Genomic DNA, 22,076 nt, shown 5'->3' on the forward strand with positions numbered 1-22,076 from the left:
ATTTAAAAATCCATAATTGTTCATTTCTCTTCATCTTCAGTGTTGCTGGCTCACATATGACAGATACAGGATAACCAGAGCTAGTTACATTTCTTTAATCTTTATGTAGTAAAAAACAGAGAGTGAATTTATTTTCACCAACTTGGTGAAGTGCTATACATCATTTTAGGATGGGATTTCTGAGAACACTGTCCATTTCTTGACTTCCTGAATATCTAAATTTGCCTATAATATCCTTTTTTGAAGAAATTCCCGATCAAACTGAATCTGTAAATAAACTAAACTAATTTTTGTATATAGTTTGGGAGTGGGATTCCAGGAAAAAAAAAAATTCTGTTTTTATAATTCCTGACTCAGGATTTTATAATTCCCTGCCTTCATGACACTAAGCACATAAGTGCAAACCTGCACTCCAATTTGGGTTCACTAGAATATTCATAGACAAACACAACCAACAAATGCAATGCTTAAATGAAGTAATTTATAAAAAATGTAGTGACAGGATGAGGGGTGATGGGTTTAAACTGGAAGAGGGGAGATTTAGACTAGATGTTCAGAGGAAGTTCTTTACAGTGAGGGGGGTGAGACACTGGAATGGGTTGCCCAAGGGGGTTGTGGGTGCTTCCTCCCTGGAGGTGTTTAAGGCCAGGTTGGATGAGACCTCGAGCAACCTGCTGTGGGGGGAGGTGTCCCTGCCTATGGCAGGGGGTTGGAGCTGGATGATGCTTGAGGTCCCTTCCAGCCTAGACCATTCTATGAAATCAAACTATTATTTACAGAAATAATTCCCTATACCCACTAGCTTACTTCCATGAAAACTGCATAAGGAGGAAGAGGTTACTCAAGACAAGGTTATGCCCTTGCATGTATTTGTTTGCTGTTCTAAACAGCAATGGTGTCATTTTTTGGTTTTCCATGCCATACTATCATTCTACTAGTGTGAAAGGTTTATAGTCATACTGACCACCAGCTTTTTAAAGGCACTACACAGAGGTGCTGTTTCTTCTTCCTTTTCGTCTTCATTACTAAAGCTAAGTCAGTGCTCTTCCCAGCTGTAGACTTTTAGACTGAACCAGACACAAAGCTTATTACAGCAAACAGAAAGCAGAACATAAAGATACAGTGAGCAATGTTACTTCTTGTGTTTTATTAATGCAGATGTAAAGGATTCATTTAAAGGGTGGTCTTCAGTAACATGGATCAAAGTTCAAAAGTTGTATTGCTTTTATATTTTTCCCCTCCAAATGGCAAGTGATGTCTATTCCTGAAAATAACAAACAAAACTCAAACACAAACAAAACCAAACAAAACCCCCACAACCCCCCCAAAAAAAAAAAAACAAAACAACCAACCAACAAACAATCAAAACCAAGCAAACAAAAACAACCATACTAAGAAAAGGGGTAGAGATTATCTATGTTCACGTACCAGAAACACATTCTCTTACCCACTTATCTTATTCACAGTATCATAGAATTGTTGCATTTGGATCATTTAAGATTATTGAGTTCATCTGTCATCTAACTCTACCAAGTCTAGTGCTAAACCACCTACCAATATGAGGAAAATGATCTAGAAAATAAGCTCTGTGTGGTCAGGATTTTTTAACAACACAGGATCCTCAAGTTTAGGAATCAAGATGGCTTAAAAGATGGCTACAGTTTAATTACTGGTATCTGCACAGAGTCCAGACAAATTTTACCCATTTCCCACCTGTAAAGGCAAGTTTAGTGACTGTACTGGTAATTAATAATGAGATGGTTTGGGTTTCTGAAAATGAGGTCACTTCCCAAAGCTGTACACACTATAGTTACATCATGATCATATTATTGTCATCATGTTCCCAGAATGACAAGCTCATACTATTCCAAACAAATTTTTTTTTAATCATTAAACAAAAAGCTTTTAGTTTCTAGAGCAAAGGAGAAAAATGTATCACCTGTCAGCAAAAACAGAGAAAATGCTAGTGTTTCAGTGAGCAGCCCCATTAGTCAGCACACTAATGTGTTCCACAAAAGCCCACAAAACTTCCCCTAGTGTAAGAATCTTTCCTGCTAAAAACAGACAGACAAACAAACCCTTCTCTTTGATAAATCAGGAAAATTAATGTAATGTATGAACTGGAGAAATACAAATATTTCTCTGCCCTATATTCATTCTCAAGGAGAATTAATATTTTTTTTTCCTGTGGAAAAAATACTTCTATACATATTTAAATCCAGACTAAATATAAATTTGTTGGGATTTAATGTTGATTGCATTGTTTACCTATAACATTACCTATACATTGAATTATATTTTTAATTTCATCAAATTACTCTGCTTTGTGGCAGAAATAACATTTTTAAAACTTTTCTGGACTTCCTAAATAGCTTCTTCCAATATTTACATATTATTACAGAAAAAAAAAGAGGGGGAAAAAAAAAAGCTTTAACTAAATATCTTGATTTTAAATGATCACAGTTTAAGCCCAGACAGTGACTAGGCACCATGCAGATGCTTGCTGACTTCTGCCACCCCCCACCTCCTTGCGGCATGGGGAGGAGAATGTGAAGGAAAAAAAAATCTAATGGGCTAAGGAGAGTTTAACAGGACAACAGGAGAAGTACAGACAGAGAAAAACCAAAGCCTCTGTGTGTGATTTTTTTTCCCTCTCTTACTTGACTAACTGCTTTTATTGGTTAGGCATCTGTCTCTTTAAGTGTACCTGTATTGCAGAATGAAGTAATACCTATACTTAACCTTGAGCGAACCCTCCTGTTTCTTGCAGACTGGCCTCTTCAGATATATTTTCAAGTATGTCCTTTTAAAACACGTTTTCCATTGTTAGCACTGCTCTCTCTTTAGAAGCAGTGTACAGATTTTCTTCTCTAAACTCTTTTCTCAGCTCTTCTTGATCCAGAAAAATCATATATGAATGTTATAAACTAAAATGATCTTAAGGATTCGTATGTGTCTAGTGCTTTTCAGTGGAGTAATGTAGGCTACAAAAATCAGCAGAAATGCTTTTTTAGAATCTAAACTTAATGCAAATAAGAAATTATACTGTGATAAAGATATCATTGAATGTATATGCCAAATACAATATTTTTTCTTGAATCTGCAGAACTATAGATCTAAGAGATGTAGTAATTTCATTAATGACACTGTTAACCAACTCTGAAAGTCACCAATTATATTTAAATTATAATATTCTGATCTGTTTTACTGCTGCTCATTTTGCCAGATGCATCCAATCCATCCATGAAATTCCAGTCTTAGGTTTTCTCTTCAAGAGCCAAATGCAACACTATGTCTCCTGAACTCCAGCACTAGATACTTTACCTAATATGGTCAAGTTTGGCAAACTGCCTTTCTGATTGACTAACCTGTGGCCAAAGAACCATAAGTCTCAGGCATTGACAGAAAGAGATGAGCAGGCAAAGACAATGTGCTTTCTCTCTCTGCTGTGCCTCGTTGTGCTTCTGCTATTGCTTCTGTCCCATTGTTCTCTGCCATTGTACCTGCCATGCTCCCTCTGCTACATAATAACAAGCCCTGATACTTTGGATTTGTCTACCTGGAAACTCTCTTGTCTCAAGTTTACCAGGGAATAGGCATTAAGTGCTTTCATGTGATAGGCTCCCTTACCCAGCATGATAATGTGACTCTGCACATGTGAAAGACATCCTGCCTGCACATCTGCAAACCTTCATGCCAAGTCTGGAGTTGTCAAAGAGGAATGAGGATTAGGTCAGAGATTATCTACCACTCTCCCAGCACCCTGTTAGAGCCTGGGAAGATCTAGATGCCTCAGTGGCTGAGAAGACACTGACAGAACTCCCTTCAAGTGTTTGGGTACTGTCTGGAAACTGTAATTGGTCCTGGGAATCCAGAGATAATATTTTGTGAGTAAATACTCAAAAGCCTCTTTGCAAAACTCTGTAAAACTCTCTAAGTGAATCCAAGTGCCTTCCACTTTAAGCAGCAAGAAGCCTCTCTAGTCCCTCTAGGGGGCAAGTGGTATAATTGACTGCAAGAACATCCTGCAGTTCAATTAAATTTAATGTTTGTTATATTATTGCTAGTTATTTATTGAGTGTTCTAGATACCTCTGCCTTTTCCTTTGTACAATATTTTTTCATGACTACACAAAAGAACCAACTATTAAAAAATATGATTTGTGGTGAAAGTCCTAATTATAAAAATTAATAAATTATATTATTTTGGGAAAAATAAAACTTGCACCATACTACCACTACTACAGTTATGGAGACTTTTACATTCAGGTTACAGAAGCTACTTAATAACTAGACTTTTGCACACTTTTGAAACACCGTACTTAGGACAGGCATTGGCTTGTTTCTTCCTTGGCCAAACCCTCCAATATTTCTAAAAGGACTTTGTTACTTTTTAAGCTGTTTGTCTATGCCAGTATATTCCCTCAGAATTCCTTGTGTCCTCCTCCTCAAATCTGTTAGACTCACCTGTCACTGCTCTGCATTACTTACTCTGTTTCATTTATTTCCTTATTTTCTTAGCTGCTTTATAATATCAATCTTATACATAGTTCACCTTGTAAAAAATAAGGACACAATATTCAACATAAATTGTTAGGGTTTTACAACACAGAATCACAGAATGGTTTGAGCTAGAAGGGACCTTAAAGTTCATCTAATTCCAAACCCCTGCCATGGGCAAAATCACCATACTTTCATTCTGACACCACTGTAAACTCTGTAAATAATCATCAGTGCAGATCAAAGGTCAGCTGAAATTACCTCCAGTTGTAAAAAAAACTTTAGTTTGAGATAGACATGTTGGGAAATTGTTGGTGAACTTGATGCCTGAATGGGCTTTCTTGCTCTGCTGACTGAGCCAAAAATCAGAAAGCAGCATGATAGAATGCATCAGAAAGTCAGAAAATAGCAGCATGAAAATTCTCATAAAGTAGAGAAAATACTTGATATGAACAGCTAGAGTAAATAAGTAAGGATTTGGCAGCTTCAGAACATTTTTGTTATATTCTTCATTAACCCAATACTAACTCATGTTCCCAGACATGTTCTTAAGAAAATGTTATTATCAACTAAGAGATCTATTATTATTGTGTACTTCTTGATGTCTTTCTTCCAGAAGCCATTTCTCTCTCAGTTTCATCTATCTGTTTAAAATATATTTCTCACTCTTCAGCTACAGAATTTTATTTTCTTTTGGCCACTTCTGCCTTCATCTCCACTTGCTGAAATTGGCATTGTCACCACCAAGATCAAAATAACTAAAGGCCTCACAAAGACCTCACAGAAGAGATTTTATCCTCAAAATAGCTTCCTGAGACACAGAAATAATATTGCAGACTAGGAAATGATGCTTGGGTTAGATTACTTTGATCCCTGAACAAGCACTAGACTAACTGAATCTGAGTTGCCTCTGCTTTGTGCAGACAGCTGGACCTGACAACTTACAGAGATCTCATTAGACCTAAATTATTCTCTGATATTATGACTCTATGAATTAGAAGTCCAATGTAGAACTTTGTTTAAAAAAATTAATTTACACTTTCAGACTTCCTTCGTCTCTTGCTTCACACCCAAACATGAACCAAAATACCCTGAAATATTATTGAATTTTACCACTCTGGGAATTTTCCTCATGATCCTATGTGTGAGGTCTTACACTGTCATTTATCTTTACTTACCTTTTTTTATAAAGCAAACAACACAGTGAGGTGCATTGGCTATAGTATAGCAGCTTTAGGTTGGATGTTAGGAGGAAGTTCTTTACCATGAGGGTGGTGGAACACTGGAGCAGGTTGCCCAGGGAGGTGGTTGGGGCCCCATTCCTGCAGATATTCAAAGTGAAGCTTGACAGGGCTCTGGTCAACATGGTCTAGTTGAAGATGCCCCTGCTCACTGCAAGGGCAGGTTGGACTACATGACCTTTGGCAGTCCATTCCAACTCAGACCATTCTATGATTCTGTAAGTCAGTTCTACTTCCTAAGCAAAGAGCCTTACCCTTGCAGTGAAACTTGAGTAAATAAAGAACCACAGATACCTGAACATGGACAGGAATACATATTCAAGGCAATATTACTTCCTACACCCTTAAACTTGTTTGTTGCCCTCATGTCCCTTAGGACCTTTAAATAATCAAACAGAATTCAAACTGACACATCTAACCTCAGTCTTTGCAGTTTACCATACTTGTCATTAAGCTCTCTTCCTTTAAAAGTTCCAGCTGGTACTATCAGAAGCTAACCAATACAAAATGCAGAAAGGACAACATGTAATACCTGGTGGGTTTTAGTTGTCATATTAATTTCTGTTCAGAACTGATATACACTAGAGTGGACAATTTTTGCCCTGTGCTCAAATCTGTACATCAAAATGTATAACGATGTCTGCATCTGCTTCTGGTAATCATCCATTGTAATCCTCTGACTATAGTAATCTATAAAAGATATACTCTGTAGAGCCTAGAAATCCAGCTGATGAATGTCCTGGTCAGAAGCACAGAAGACAGATCTCCTCCTGCCTTTTAAAAAGACTAACAGTTCTAGAACTAAATGGGCATCCACGTTTTTCAATTTTGCTTCCACACAAACCTGCATACTACTTATTTATTAGTGTTGGTAACTGCCATATGCAAAACCAGAAAAATCATACTGGTATTTAAAAAAGATAAAAATCTGCACAACACTTATGAAATCTACAACTAAAATGATTCAGGCACTTCAAGAAACAGTTCTCATTTCTTTCCACTCTCATTCTTTTCCTTTAATTCCTTACTCTTTCATCTTTGTTGTAGTTTGTTGTTTTTTTCCTTGAATCTCTCATAATCCCATACAAACATATCTACAAACATCTCTCTGTATGGATTTTTAAATTCTTTTCTATTTCTTTTTACCTTGTTACGTGGGGGTCCTGTGGGGTTCTGACCCTACTGTTGATGTTCCTGCCCACAGCTCAATCATTAGTATTCAAAGACCTTGCCCATCGTTGTCAGCATTTATTCCCTTGCACAAGCATTCCTGAATGCTATTTTTCACTTCAAAGGTCTTCTCTGTCCTTCATATGCCTTGTTTCTTCTTCTGGTACTGATATTCACATACCGCTGCTCTCTTTCCTTTTGAATTTCTTCCTTCATCTGTGTGGTCTCCCTTTCTCTTTCTCAAACATGGTTACAAATGCTCAGGTGTGTCCATTCCCTACCATTCTACTCATCCATTGCTTTTCTTCTTGATTCTTCTAATGGATACAGCGTAACAGAGGAGGTAGCTGTATTTATGACCCTATGCTTTCCACAGTAAATAGCCACAGCAGTCCTGACAGGGCAGATGAATGAAAACCCAGTTACAGTAACTTTCAACTTGCCATTTCAATTTCCAGGTATTACACTAATAACAGATTCTACAAAATATGCCAGCAAAAATAGAGACAGTGCTTGCTGACAGAACAAACAAGAAGGAAGGCCTTTAGGAGAAGGAAATCAAAAGGGACAGTATAAAGTCAGTGAACTGGTGTTTGCTTAACATTATTTATAGTGATTAATTCACAGAGTAATAAAAGGAAAGAAACTACTGATATACTAGAAGCAAAAACATTTACTAGATCTCTAACGCAATACACTGCCCTTGGAATGGAGAGTGTGTTGCTATGATATTCTTGCCTGTCAAATCTCTGTATGGAAAAGATTCCACACTCCCACTAGGCATCTTGTTCCAAATGCTACTATGATCATATTTTAGAAAGTTTTGTCTAACACTGAATCTGAACTTTCTGAATAATTTAGCTGATTTCATTTTCTAACTTAACTCCAAACTGAGAAAGTAGCAGCTCTGCTGTCCTTCTCACAGCAACATCAATCTCTTATAAAGAGACTATTTACCCTTAGCCTTTTCAAACTAAGTAGTGTTCTTTCAACTTTTACAGGTTACTTTCTACATGTTTTAGTATTTTGTTATTTTCCTCTGGACTGTCCTTAGTTTGAGAACAAATGCAATTTGCTTTGTCAGTCCTTAGCAGAATTTTTTTTTTTTCCTGTCAGTAGTGCTTACCAATTAAAATACTCCATGATGAGTCTTGTCTTTACTGGTAGCACCTTACTGACTCATACTTTCTTTACAGTCCATTGTAGTCCCCAGATTCTTCTCTGAAGTGCTGCTTTTTTACCACCATCTGTTTGATTTTGCTTTTCAATTTCTCTTCCAAAATGTAATTGATGTTTGTAAGCGTTAAGTTTCCTCCTGATGGTTCCAAGATGTTTCTTTAATTTGTGAAGTTCATTTTGACTTCTGATACTGGCTACCAAAGTGCCAGTGGGTCCTTCTAACTTGCTGCTAGCTCTGTATTTCATTTTATCATTCACATCACTAACAATCTGAAGAAGGGAAAATGTCTCCAAGATCAAAGAGTTAACATCAAAAAGTTATATCACATATGAAATGTTGCTTAAATACCACTACTTTTGATTAGGCAGAACATGACTTTTTCAGCAGTAACTGCCTTAATCTTAAAATATCAAATTATGGAGAACCTACCACATCCCTATGTCCTGCTACCAGGTGTTCTCAAAGTTTTATACATGTAATCTGCATGTTTTAATTCTGCCTACTGACCTCAACTATCTGAGTAAGATTGAATCCATCAAGTATTATCTTTTACTTCCAGGCACTTCCATATCACAATCAAGTATTTCTGGTTGGGTTTTTTCTGGGGTTGGGGTTTTTGCTTGTTTGGTTGATTTTTGTTTGTTTTCTTTTTGATAACCAAACAAGTAAAAACAAGGTAAAATTTCAAAGTTGGGATTTTAAGTTGCCTTTTTAATAACGTTGTTGGGTTTTTTTTTTTTTTTTTTGGTTTTTTTCCCCCCAAGACACATTATTTCCCACTAAAGTTGTGGATCATCTCATGTTACTTTGGGTAATGCACCGAAGTGCTGCATTCAATGTCCTATTAACTGTAAAATCAGTGTATGAGTAGTTCACCTGCCACAACCACAAATCATTTTGAGCACTTCAATATCCAGCATAAAGTTTGTCTTTGCTGTAGGCATTTCACACGTTGTTTTCCCTGAGTTGCCGTCCCTGGGGCAGTTCAAGGCAAGGTTGGACGTGGCACTTGGTGCCATGGTCTAGCCTTGAGCTCTGTGGTAAAGGGTTGGACTTGATGATCTGTGAGGTCTCTTCCAACCCTGATGATACTGTGATACTGTGATATTTGGATGCATTAAAATAGATTTTAAATAAACCAACACCCAGATTTTCTCTGGCTCATTCATAGCTCTGTTAACCACACCATCAGGATCTATAAACTTAGTCAGCAGTGACTCTGGATTTTGTTCCGAGACATGTAAAGGACAAATCGCTCCGGGACACCGCGACTATGCGATGACCCTTTACCATCACGGGCTGCGTTTCCGGGCAGCTCCATCTCTCCGCCTTAGTCACCATCTAACCGTTTCGATTTGCCGCTCGCACTCGGTGTTGCTCCGCCGCCGGGCTCCAGCCCAAGACGTTTCACGGCAGCACGGCCAGGCACTTGGGCTTGCTCCGCTAAACCGGACGGCATCGGGGCTGGGACGAGCTGCGCGTCCTCGGCCCCTTGGTGGCGGCAGGGGGACGCCGAGGCTGAGGGATACTAGCCAGAAACTGACTGATCATTTACCCTGCGGCTGCTCCTGCAGCCCGCGCTGGGCAGAGGTTCACGAAAGCAGTGTCCATCCCCCAACCCCACTGGGCGTAAGCACAGGGCGGCCTGGAACGAGCGGTGAGTGCGTGTGATACCCGCCGGTGGCATGCACTGCCCCGACCGCACTGCCAGCCCGCAGGAGCGGGGAAAGAAGCAAGGCGTTCATGCCGCTCACTACTCTTCTCCGCGAAGAGAAGGCACCCTTCCCGGCCAGCTTGGTGCTTGTGCGGCTGCTTCGGTACGAGCGCCTGAAAAACCGCCCAGAGCTGCTCACGGGCAGCAGCGCACTACCGGCAGACAGCGGCCGTGGGGCGGCGGCGCGTCAAGGCCGGTGACTGAGCTCGTCGTCGGGAAGACGCCTACGGGGCGGGGCTATGTAGATCTCAGCTGAACATTCTGGAGTGGAGGGGAGCGGCGGGGGGCGAGGGGAGGCGAGACGGAGCGAGTCGAGGCAATGCAAAGCAAAGCAACGCAACGCAAAGCATAGCAAAGCAAAGCAAGGCAAGGCAGCGAGCCGAGCCGAGCCGAGCTGCCAACCCTCCCCAGGAGGAGGTGGAGGGGGTGGAGGCAAGGAAAGGAGGAGGAGAAGGAGAGGAGGAGAGAGAGAAGGAGGAGGGAGAGGAGGAGGAGGAGGGAGGACACGGGTGGCGTTTGCTGCTGCTGGGCAGAGAGGAGTCGTGCAGGCTGCGGCTGTACTCGGACTCCACATTCCCTCAATACGGGACTGGTGGTGAGGATGTGCGAGAGCTGACCCTGCCGCTGCCGCCGCCTGTGCTGTGAAGTGTCTACTCCTCCTCCTCCTCTTCCTCCTCCTCCCCTGCTGTGGGTGAACCTGCGCTACGGGCTCTTCACTGACACGGGAGGGGGAGATCGGTTTGTGTATTTGTTTAAGGCAAAGAGAGAGAAAGCGAGAGATCTGCTGCCCACTGAAGCACAGTTCACTATGGTCGTACTCGCATTCAGCATTGGAAGCCGGTTGGATTTCGTGTCTCAGTCCAGGGTGTTTTTCTTGCAAACGTTCCTTTGGATTTTATGTGCTACAGTGTGCAAAGCGGAGCAGTATTTCAATGTGGAGGTAAGCTCAGCCGTATGCCTGTGCGAGCCTGTGTGCTTCCCTTTCCCCCCTCTTTTTTATTTTTTAGTATTCCCGAAATCAAATCAAATGAAATAGCCAGCCAGCCATGTCTTCCAGCAGCCAGGACACAGGTCTGCGTTGGCTTTCTCTCGGCAGCCGGTAGCTAGCTCCCCTCCCCGAGTTCCCCCCGCCTGATGGATGCGTTTCGGTCGGAGCTCCGCTATCCGCGGCAGCACAAAGCGCGATGCTGAATGCTGGAGCAGCCCGGGCCGCCCCACTGCCCGCGCCCACGCCAGGCGGGAGACCTCAGTCCGGGCACTGGGGAAACCCTGGGCGTGGAATATGCACGCAGCTCAGGGAAGGCTCTGTGCATATCCTGGACTTAAGATACCTCTGTATTGCTGAGTTTGCTCTGCCCTCCATCTGAGGAATGAATGAAACAGCGTTATGGGGACAGGAGGAAGGAAACTTGAGATTTCTGGCACGTTTCTTTATGGTATTTAACACAATACGATCTTTCCCCCATTTAAATAGAACAGAAAGAGTTGCCACTAGAAATAGTGATACCAATGGCATAAAGGTGCAACTACGGCACAAAAGTTAGAGGGTGTGGAGAATCAGCAATGAGAATTTTTCCAAGTGAAATAAAGTGAGGGTGCCTAGGTAAGACCTAGAAAACTGAGAGTTTACTGTGACAGTGAGAATTCAGATGACATCCATTTCCGGACACTTTTCTATACACTCCCAGTTTTTCCCTTTGGGGTTTTTGCACAGTACTGTGTATAAAATAATGTTCCATTACTGACTTTATCACCTTTGCATACATTCTTTCCTCTTTTTTCTTCTTCCTGTCAACCCAATTCGTGCTGCTGTGAGCCTTTTTTCCTAATCTGATTTTTTTTTAGTGTGATGTCTATTTCCCTCTTCCTTTCCTTGTCTACTCAACTTCTCCATCTTTCTTGTTAAGCGTCTCTTTAATTTATATGCACTATAAACTTGTATGACACAATTCTAGTTTTCTCTTAGACCCCCTTGTTCCTTCAGTTTCTTCTGTCCTGCCAGTCCCTTTCCAAACTTTCTGCTGCACTCGTACACAACCCTCACTCATTTCTGTTTCTAGTCTCTTTCATCTCCTGAGTTCTCACAATTCTTTCTCTCTGAGAAAAGAAGTGTGTCGTTTCCTCTGTCTCACACATATGCACACTTGCTTGTTCTGAGCTCTTGTTCTCACTTAGCGACACTCATTCTTGCTACTGTCTCTGGCAAGATTGCTCCTGCAGATGCTCCTCCATTCCTAGACTGTCTCCCTTTGTGTCTGAAGTTCTTACTTGTACTTCTCTCTCTGCCTTATGCAAGATCACCCCAGAACTTAAAAAATAAAAATCTTTCCCTGTGTTTTCTTTCTTTCTAGCCTTTCCCTCCCTACAGTCATTTTCCCTTGCTACAGGCAAGTTTCCTCTAACAGCACACATCGGTAGCTTCTCTTTGACTTGAATCTCTACTGAAGTGGTTGTCTTTTCACTCTATCGTTATAATCTTTCCCCATTATAAATCTTACTCTTTTAAAATCTGTTGCCTGTGCTCTAGTCTGTCTTGTTCGTTCCTTTTATCACAGATACGCAGCTCTGCTGCTCTCTGGTTGTAAAGCTCTTTGGGGCAGGACTAGTGTCTTCTTACACGTTTATATGGCGTGTATCATGCTCGGCTGGAAGACAACTGTGAGACTTTTGCACATTGCAGAGCGCACAATGAAGTTTTATCCTTCTTTTGCTTATGTCATGTCCTCAGCTGCCTTCGCAGATGAGTAGGGCGATGCAGCGTGGAAGAGAGGAAGTTGCGCTCTGTATCAACTCCAAGCTTCACAGCCTGGCCCCCTGCAGGGTATGGGGAAGAAATTCCAGCGACAGAACTTTCTCCTCCCACAGTAGTCTGCTTTGCTGGCATCTGGCTCTGCTGGAGAGACAGGCGGCAGATGGAGCTAGTGTGGGAGAAGAAAAAGATTGGTTTAGTCAAGTGGAATATGAACAGGAGGCCAACTCCAGTCAGAAGGAGGTTTTATGAGGGAAGAAGGGAAACACTTTTGGTTTTGCCACCCCTTCCATATGGAAAACAACACATTTTGAGGGCAAAGGCAATAACGGGAGCAAGAAACACTGTTGGGTGGATTGAAGTAGCATGTGTGTATGTAATGAGGGCACACATTTCTCCCTTTTGAAGTATGCCATCTCCTTGTTCTTCCTCCCTGTGCTTCTGAAGCAAAGTGTATATGCCAGCACACCCATTCTCTTTTCATATTTGGGTCTGTGAGCTGCAGATTGCCTGGTTCCAAGGAATTAGTCTAGTGTTCAAGAGCTCTCCTAAAACATGGGACATCCACCTAGGCAACTACTTTTGACCACTATCAGTGACATGGTCTTGGTCTAAATGGACCTGAGATTTGCCCCAGAGCAGCCATTGCATATTTGCACTGTTTGAACAGCATTGAAAAGTCAGCTAGCTTTGTTGGGAACACTAAAGGCTAAGAGAGTGGGAAATTTGAGGCAAAGGGCTTGGCAACAGCATGTATGTGTTGTACTGTATGGTCCTCGATGTCAGCAGAAGTGAATAAAACAGTTGTAACTGATAGCAAATTGTGAAAATCTGGCAAATAGTTTTGGTGATAGAAGAAATACGTGAAGTAAGGTTCAGGAGAGAAGTGCTATTCAAATGAAATGTTATGGAACAAATGCTTAGGATGGTTGGAAAGCAGGTTTTGGGTTTGGTTTTTCTTTGGTTTTTTTTTTTTTTTTTTTTATTTGCTCTTGTCTCTAAGTACAAATAATACCTGTTGAACATTATAAGATGTGGAGCTAATTTGTTTCCTCTTGTTACTGTATCCTGTTTAATCCACAGTTCTCATTGCTAAGCAAAATATTTGTAGCAATGTTTCAGTTTCTTGAATTGTTTGTTTCAATGCAGTTTTGTTAGGCTGTGGGACAGGGCGAGTTTTAGGAGATATTTGTGTAGCTCAAAGGTATTAAATAACCTCCAAAGCTGCAGTTAACAAGCTTATGTGAACATTGCTGTTCTTTAGAATTCTCTTATTTGGTAAAATTTCTTTTGCTCAAACATTTAAGTGGATGAAGTCCTCAAGCTTTCAATGACAACTGCGTTGTCAGTCTTGAAATGCACTGATATATGTGGTATTTAAGGCAATAGACATAGCCGGACAGTATTCAGATCATGGAGATTGAAACTCTGGAGGGGCACACTTGCATTCTCAGTCAGTAAAAGCTTTCATGTGTGACTGCCTGAGAGATGCTTGTAATCTAAGAGTTAAAGGAATTTATGATGAAGGTAAAGATTCCTGTAGTCCTATAGGTAGGAAGATCTTAGTATTCATTTTCAACTCTGATTACCAGTGGTATTTTTGTGAGACATTGTTTCTGACATCGTGAGGAAAACTAAGTTCTCTGCTGTCAGCTTTCTCTTCTCAGTGCTGATCTATTGGTCTAAAATGGTAACATCAATGAGTAAGTGCACTAATGGAAGAATCTGTCCATCAGTGTAGAGTTTTTCTACTAGTTTCAGCTGTTTCTGTACACTGGCAGTGGAAATGTCTGTCAGTGATAGCAAGCACACACACACTGAAAAAATGATAGAGCAATCAAATTCCATCCCCTACCCCCTCTCCCTGGGTTCATAGTAATAATAGCTTGTGTTGCTCAAAGAGAAATCTTTTGCATGTTATTGGGAGTGCCTATAAATGGCCCATCACAAATGTCATCTGTATAGAGTATATCTATTTTAATAAATAAAATAATATTGCACTGTTTGAGCTGGTATTAAACTGAGTTTATCTTCTGTTGTAATTAATTGTTTTGTATATATGTTTAAGTAATAAGTATATGTATGTCTAATTTACTAGTAAATATTCAATATAAAATTAGTAAACAATGTCACCATTTTATTAAAGAAAAAGTGGTTATTGAGACAAGAACATCTTGGTCAGAAGACAGAATCAGTATGAATCTAGAATAAGATTAATCTCTGATTCTAATAGTGCCTGCTCTTACTCCTGTGAACAGCTGCATCAGCTGCATAAAGCCTGTTGAGCAAGAACTGTTTTTAGACTCACTTAGTTTCACTGACCATGTCTGTACTGTGGGAAACACTAGAGACAAAGCAAGCATGCTTCATCATCTCTCTCCTCAAGCTGGCAGTTATGCTCTATTTTCCTACTTCTAATGCTCAATATATAGACTTGAATCCCTAGGGGAGAACCTAAGTTACTCTTCTTTTGGCATGAGGAGCTCTTAAAAAAGGTATTTTCTTCTGTTTTCAGGGGTGAGACAGTTAAACTGCATATTGTGGATCAAAATATAGTGGAATACAAACCTCAGTTTCCTCCATGGTACTAAGTTCCTGCCAACTCTCTTGTTTTCAGTGTTAATAAACTTTACTGTTAGCTTCTAGGTCCTGCTGAATGGTAATGCATGACCTTTTCTCCCAGAGGCTGTGGGTCTCTTAAGCTTAAAACAAGACCAGTTTAATTCTTCAGTTAGCAACTGAAAAGGAATAAACGTTCGGGAGTGGAAAATATTTGCCACTGTCGCCTTTACATACTCTTCAACTAGTGGGGTTGATTGTCAGGTTTGCAAGCTCAACAACAGGTTTTTAATAGTTTGTTAAAATGCAAGTGCAACGCTATGGAGATGCAATTAAAGTGGTTTTGCTATAAACGGTGCCACATGTCATAAAAAGAACAAGCAGGGTCTTCTGCATTGCTTTTAGTTGCAGCCAGTATGCATGATTCTCAGTTACTAAAATTCAGAATCTCACTCTTGCCTAAGGTAGCAATTAAATGAATTGGATTTTTGTTAGAACAAGAAGTCCTGCTGAAATTATTAGAAGGCTGGAGAAGAGTTGTTGAATAAAGTGATTAATAAAAACATGGATAAGACTTATTTCCTATTTGACTTTTGAGGAAATACAAGGAAAACATCCTATAAGTGCTTCTGATGAGGAGAGATATGAAGACAGGGAAAATAATTAGAATGTGTTAGTTAAGTGTCTGATAGGCAACAGAGCGCTTTTCTCTCATAAAAGCCTAATACCTACTATATGCTGAGCTGGTTCTCATTTGATATGAAGAAATAAATGTGGAGACTACTAGCTGGCTGAGTGCATTCTCTGCTGTAATTGAAACAATAATTCCTGCTTACAAAAATACTAGTAGATAATTTTATATTGCAAAGTATGAAATTATTTTGAGCTGTTGACAAAGTTTACTTTGCTCAAAGACAGATTGCAAACATGGTGTGTCAGTTCTTAGGAGTTCACAATTGTCATAGTACATTAGAACTTAGTTGTACAACATGTTTGTTTTTCTTATGCCGTCTTATGTTATTATAGTTCATCTTATTTTCTGTTTTAATTCTTTGACTGTTTAGTGTTTAAGCATTCCAGCTATTAGTGGTTCTCAATCCTACTAAAGAAAAGAATTTAAATGGTTAAATAAAGAGATGTATGTGATCACCTTATGTAGTGAAAGATACACCTACCAAGCCAGGTATTCCTAATGTCTTCTGATATGAGCTCTTACTAAAATAAATGTACAGTTTATTAGACCACCAAAACCTCCAGAAGAACTCAAGCTCTCCCTTTGCCATTATTGAGGAAGTGTAGTGTGGAAGTCCTGTATAACCACTCTTTGTTTCTTCAAAGTGTTCTTTAACTGGCTTAAGATTTATGTTGCTCTTTGTCAGTTTTATTTGAATCCATCTGAAAGGTCAGTGCTTGCTCTAGGCACTTCAGCTCTGCTTATGCACTCAGCAAGACTGACTTGCAAGAGTTTATAAAGATAGAATGTAGTATTACATAGATTTTAAAAAACATTTCAAACTACATTTGTTTTCAGTGTTTCAAAGTCTCATCCCTCTACTACCAAATGTTGCTTTTGTGGAGTTTAACGCTGGAGGACTTTGTGTTGATGCTTTCTGAAGGTCCTTAAATTAACAATGTAACTTTTGGAGAATTTTATTTCAATGATCCTATTTAAATGGCTCAATTATTCTCACCTTTCTGTTTTGGATTCCAGTTTATTGTCTAACCTGATCACTATCCTCAAATTGCGCTATTGACCATCATCTAAAGGATCAGGTTGAAACAGTTTAGTTTGTTATTTGTGATATGTCAGATGACAGATTTGGTTTCATTTTGTATGAGGAAGACTAGGATTAGTGCTGCAAACATGATTTTAGCTGGCACTGAAATGGATTTGAGAAATAATTATGATTAGAGCTTTATCCTTTAAAGAGAGGTCATGCTATTTGGAACCTTTATTTATTGGTTGCCTGGCAACTGTTCATTCATGTTCCTGCTTATCGTCATTCATTATAAGCATCTTTTCTGTGCAGTAAAGAGCAATTAAGTGGTAACAAGTTATTGCTGTGGTGAATTAAAATTGACATGAATTACAGAAATAAAAAAAATAATAATTTTGTAGTTTTACTTATTAACTGAAACTGTTGGTACAGCGTTTCTCTACTTATTATCAGCAGGTTTACACCAGCTGAGGAGTTATCTGTACTTCAGCTCTCATCATAATATTTCTAGCATACCTCTTGAGGTATTACAGCACATAATTGACTTAGGGATTTATTCAGGTGTTTTTGCTGTGCTTAAAGTCTCCTGTTAATTTTGAGATCAAGGCTTCAGGGTGCAGGGAATCTTATCCTCTATTGATTTCAGTGTTCAGCTTTAGGCAATCCAATCTCAAATGCTGAGGATTGAAGTCTGTGTTGGGAAAGGGGTTTAAAATTTTGGGCTTGCAACCACTGTGACAGGGGACGTGGAGCTGAAGCAATGAGTCACAGTAGCTCTGTAGAACATTAAAGTCACTCGATGCTTTCTCTCTGTAGAACAATAGTTGGGTTTATTATGCTGTGAGAAAACATTCAGAAACCATATTATTTAACAACTGGTTTGTGCCGGCAGATGAAAAATATATTGCATTAATTCTGTTGTGAGTGACTGGGACCCAAAGAGTGGTAGTGAATGGAGCTAATTCTGACTGACACCCAGTCAACTAGTGGTGTCCCCCAGGGTTCAGTGCTGGCTCCTGTCCTCTAATATCTTGGAGATACCCTTGGTGCAGTGTTTCAGTTTGATCATCTGTGTAAGCGTTCAAGTAATTAATATATGCAAGGGAAAGGTACCAGAGCACAGAATGTGAAAAACATGTCTATACCTCTTCAAACTGTGCAGGTTTTTCAGTTTAGTTTAGGTTGGTTTTTATTTAAATGTAAGTACCAAAACTTAGTGGAGAACATTGTCAGCTGGATTGTGCGAAGGATGTCATTAGATAAGTGAAGACACAGCTATCACATTCCCTTTCAGAATGAAAGTTTGAATAAGTTTTTATTACCCAAATATGAAAATAAATAGTCTGCTTCAAGATGTATTTAAATAAATGTAGAAGTCTTAACAAATAAAATGGGTTTTGGATCAGCTTGTAGCTATTACACAGTGCAAAATCAATGCATTTTGAATGGATGTACATATTAAATGAGCGTATTGTTTCACAAATATGCTGTTTTGTCATCAGAGTACCTTTCCTGTTTTATAAAACACAATAAAAGTTTAACCTTTCACTGCTCCAGGTTTTAATGTTTTTTTATTAGACACCACTAACAGGCAGACATGCTGCTCACATACCCTGGATGTTAAAAACTTAATGGTAGGCGGATGAGACACAGGGGAAATAAGAGATTTGCTATGCTGTTAAGTTTAAGTGTGATAGAAGTGGAAACTGAATTCTGTTCCTCAGGGTTCCTGTACCATGAGTTCACCTTATGACCTGTCTTCCTTCTTTCCATTTTCCAGCTGACATTTTGATGCTTCTTTCCTTTTTATCTCTTACTTTAATATTTTTTAAATTCCTTTTTTCTTTTCTTTCTTTCTTTTTTTTTTTTTCCTTCAGCTTGTCTTCCTACAGACCGTTGCCTGCAGTCCAGGAAAATCATCAATCTTTACTGAACCATAGAATCAGAGCTACTAGACATGGGAAAAACTTGTCAAGAGCCTATTTCTCTGCCAGTGCAGCATATACTAATGTATATTTACTGGAGTTTGTCAGGTCGAGTTTTAAAATCCACAGTGTAAGACTTATGAAATCACAACTGAAAAAAAAACCTGGTAAAAGTACAGTAGGAGAAACTTCAGTGGAAGAATTCTTTGCAGCAGACTTTTCTTTTGCTACTGGCAACAGTTTGACCATTTCTGACAGAAAGTGATGTCTGTTCTATAATCTAGGGTGATAATAGCTATTTATGAATATAGGAGGCATGTGCTGGTTGTTAATTCAGTGTATTTCTTTGATTTTAGAGAACAGAAATAGGGGAGAGACAGAGAGAAATGATGGGTTGATTTAAATTTACACTCCATTTGAAATCTTTATTGCAGTGAAAATAGACTAACACTGATTTTAAAAGATATGCTGATGTGTATGGATTGCTGACACTATGTCTCACTCACACTTGACTAGATGATGATTTTCTCAAAGTAGAATACCTTCATGCCTTGTATTTAACCATTGCTACCTAGTGAATAAAATGTGGTATTGGTAGCAGCATTGTGGGTATCTAGATATCGTATGCTGTTAAAAAAATCTTATTTTAGAATTTACTTTTTAGAGTTTAATTAGTGTGGTCATAAACACAGACTTAAAGATGTTCATGACACTTGTACATAACAGCAGTCATAATGTCCATGCTTTGCAAATTACGTAACACTGGTGAAACGAGGATCTCAAGGTATTTCACAAGTGAAGACGGAGTTTGTTTGCTGGTTTTACATCCTGCTGATGAAATTTGTGCAGGATGATTTGGATGAGGGATATTTTCAAGCAAGTGGGCAAGCTGCAGGCTTAGCTTGGGGAAAAAAGATTCAGTTTGGGAGAATAGTACTTAAATTTAGGTGTTCAGCTGTGCTGTGCATGTCATGTTTCAAAACTGTTAATAACAGTCTGCTCTCTGAAGTCAATGAAACAGACTAATTCAGCCAACCAGTTAATGTTTGTATCAGAGTGAGTTAAGTCTTGTTTTCTGGGCTCTAGTGTTAGTATTGACTAATAATGTGATTCAGTATCTTATGCATAGGCATCCAGCACCATTTAAGGTGCGCTTAGCCAAGATCTGCACAAGGGTGGCAGAAATGGGACCTACAAAGCCTTCAGGTTTTCAGGCTAGCAACAGGAACCCAGGCCATGTGTCCTAAGTCATCCTAGAAGACATTAGACACTACTGTTTAGGTAATTAAATCCAGTTCCCAGTTTTAAGGATGGTGGAGGGTGCTGAAACTCCTATATCTATGGAACTTCCCCCAGGTAGACGCTGGCATCCAGATATTGCAGTTTGGGATTGAATCTCTTCCCTTGCAGTGATGAAGTTCTTGGTACATGTTGCTGTTTAGACCCTATGGTCTATCCGGTTTGACCTCTAGATACTAATGTTCCAGGACAACATGGACTAATGACCTGATGGTATATCTGCTGTGTCATGGATAATGTAGATGAGCTCAGATTGCACCAGACACCTGTACTTCTGACCAAACAGAAAGCAGAACTCCATTTTCATGGTACTACAATTTCCACCCTGCCGTTCTGATGCACTGCACGTTACTAAATACATTTATACCTTAGCATAAGAGGCTGACACTTCCTTACATCTTCAGATCTCATGTATTTTAAATATTTAATTAGGGATATAAAGAAGACAACGTTTCTCCACTGGCAACAAAGCAGTTTTGCCTTCAACCTTAATGAGACCCGGATTGGGCCTGTTTAAGTCTGTGTAAAACATATTACCTGACTTACAGCGAGCACTTCTGGCACGTTTTGTAAACTCAGTGCTTCTGGTTTTTGATGCCTTACTAGAAATTATTGTAATGATTCCTGAACATAGAAACCTCTAACCAGCTATTTTATGCCCTTGAGGGGAAAGAAGAGAATGGTAAGCATTTTTATAAAAAGCAGAGAATTAGATAACATATTTTAGAAGAGTAGGCTTGCTGAATGTCTGTTGTCTGATAGCCCTCAAGAAGATGAAAATGACATTTTAATCATTTCTTTGGGTAAGACCCTAGGCCCTCAAGTATAATTATCTATGTTTTCAAGTACTTTTGTTATGTAAAGTAAAATGTAGATTAATTCAACAGAAAATTATGGTTCTGTGTTGATGCCAGAATTTGGATCTCGTGATAGACAGGTGTGGTATTTCACTGATTTATTTACCTTGCTTGTTTTAGGTCTTCAGAACTGTGAAATGAATGGGGTCAGAGTAAGAGTGTTATTTGCCATCTTATGTGTTTTGCTTTTTTACCTACTCATACACCTAAACTTCTAAATAACTCAATATGCTACCTGATATACTATTTAAATGAGTTTTCTGATGTCATGTAATTATAGAGAGACTAGATCTGCTGTTGAGTTTTAGGTCTGCATTTGAGAAGGAAGAGTGATATATCTTCAATCTGTTATTCCAAAAGAGCTTCCTTTGTAATATTGAGCTCTACTCTGTTGTTTTGCACTGACAGGCTCATTTAGGGGAAAAAAAATACCAGTATTTTAGCTCTTTTGTGAATAATCCTATCATTTTTCCTGGCTGCCAAGAGAATTCACTTTTTGTCCCAGCAGTCAGATAAAGATAGAGTCATTGTTCTTCATAGATTAATTGCTTAGATGCCTTTTTCACTGAGATACTAGAGAATTTTTCCCTACATGCAAGATCTTTCCAAGGAGGTGGTGTCAATTTAATTTGGACCAGAAGATTTGAATTCTATAGAAATATGACCTTTCTTTAGCTTCACTCAAAATAAAAAGACTGTTTCATTAGAAGAGTATTTTAATGTCTGTGAATATTGCCTGCCTTCTCTAAATTTTCAGCAGCAAAGGAAATGATTCTTAAGGGGAGGCTGAGCTTTAAGTCTTAGAACAATACATTTTTTGAAGGTTGGGAGTGACTAAGGACAGAAGAGCCTAAAGTAACTATAGTTTTTTTAACTTGTTAACCTGTTTTTAGCCAACTCTAATATAATAGAGAGATTCACCATGGCCATTAGCTTTAGCATGACAGCTAGAAAAGAACAGAGTGGGACTTTTCAGCTTTAAATGCCCTTCAAAGCAAGGGCTTTGTAGGTGTTAACATGTTTTTTAAAGTAAAATAGCTACATGTGTAGTTGAAAATTGTGAAATGAGTTTTGGTAAAGTAGCTAATAATAATTATTTTTCTCCTTTGGAACAAAGATTTCACAGATTTGTTGAAAGAAGTCAGCAGCCTTCAGGTTTATATAG

General features: G+C 39.2%; 1 protein-coding gene across 1 annotated transcript in view; it reads left to right on the forward strand.

The window, feature by feature from the left end:
• Window positions 1-10,274: 10,274 nt before the first annotated feature.
• The window catches only part of MMP16 (matrix metallopeptidase 16), a 189,304-nt gene continuing 177,502 nt past the window's right edge, over window positions 10,275-22,076 (forward strand). Inside the window, exon 1 of the mRNA XM_064154540.1 lies at window positions 10,275-10,744. Within this exon, the coding sequence (XP_064010610.1) occupies window positions 10,613-10,744 (132 nt within the window). The 5' untranslated portion in view covers window positions 10,275-10,612. The remainder of the gene's footprint in view (window positions 10,745-22,076) is intronic.

Source organism: Pogoniulus pusillus, chromosome 14 (genome assembly GCF_015220805.1).
Source record: "Pogoniulus pusillus isolate bPogPus1 chromosome 14, bPogPus1.pri, whole genome shotgun sequence".
Lineage (NCBI taxonomy): Eukaryota > Metazoa > Chordata > Aves > Piciformes > Lybiidae > Pogoniulus > Pogoniulus pusillus.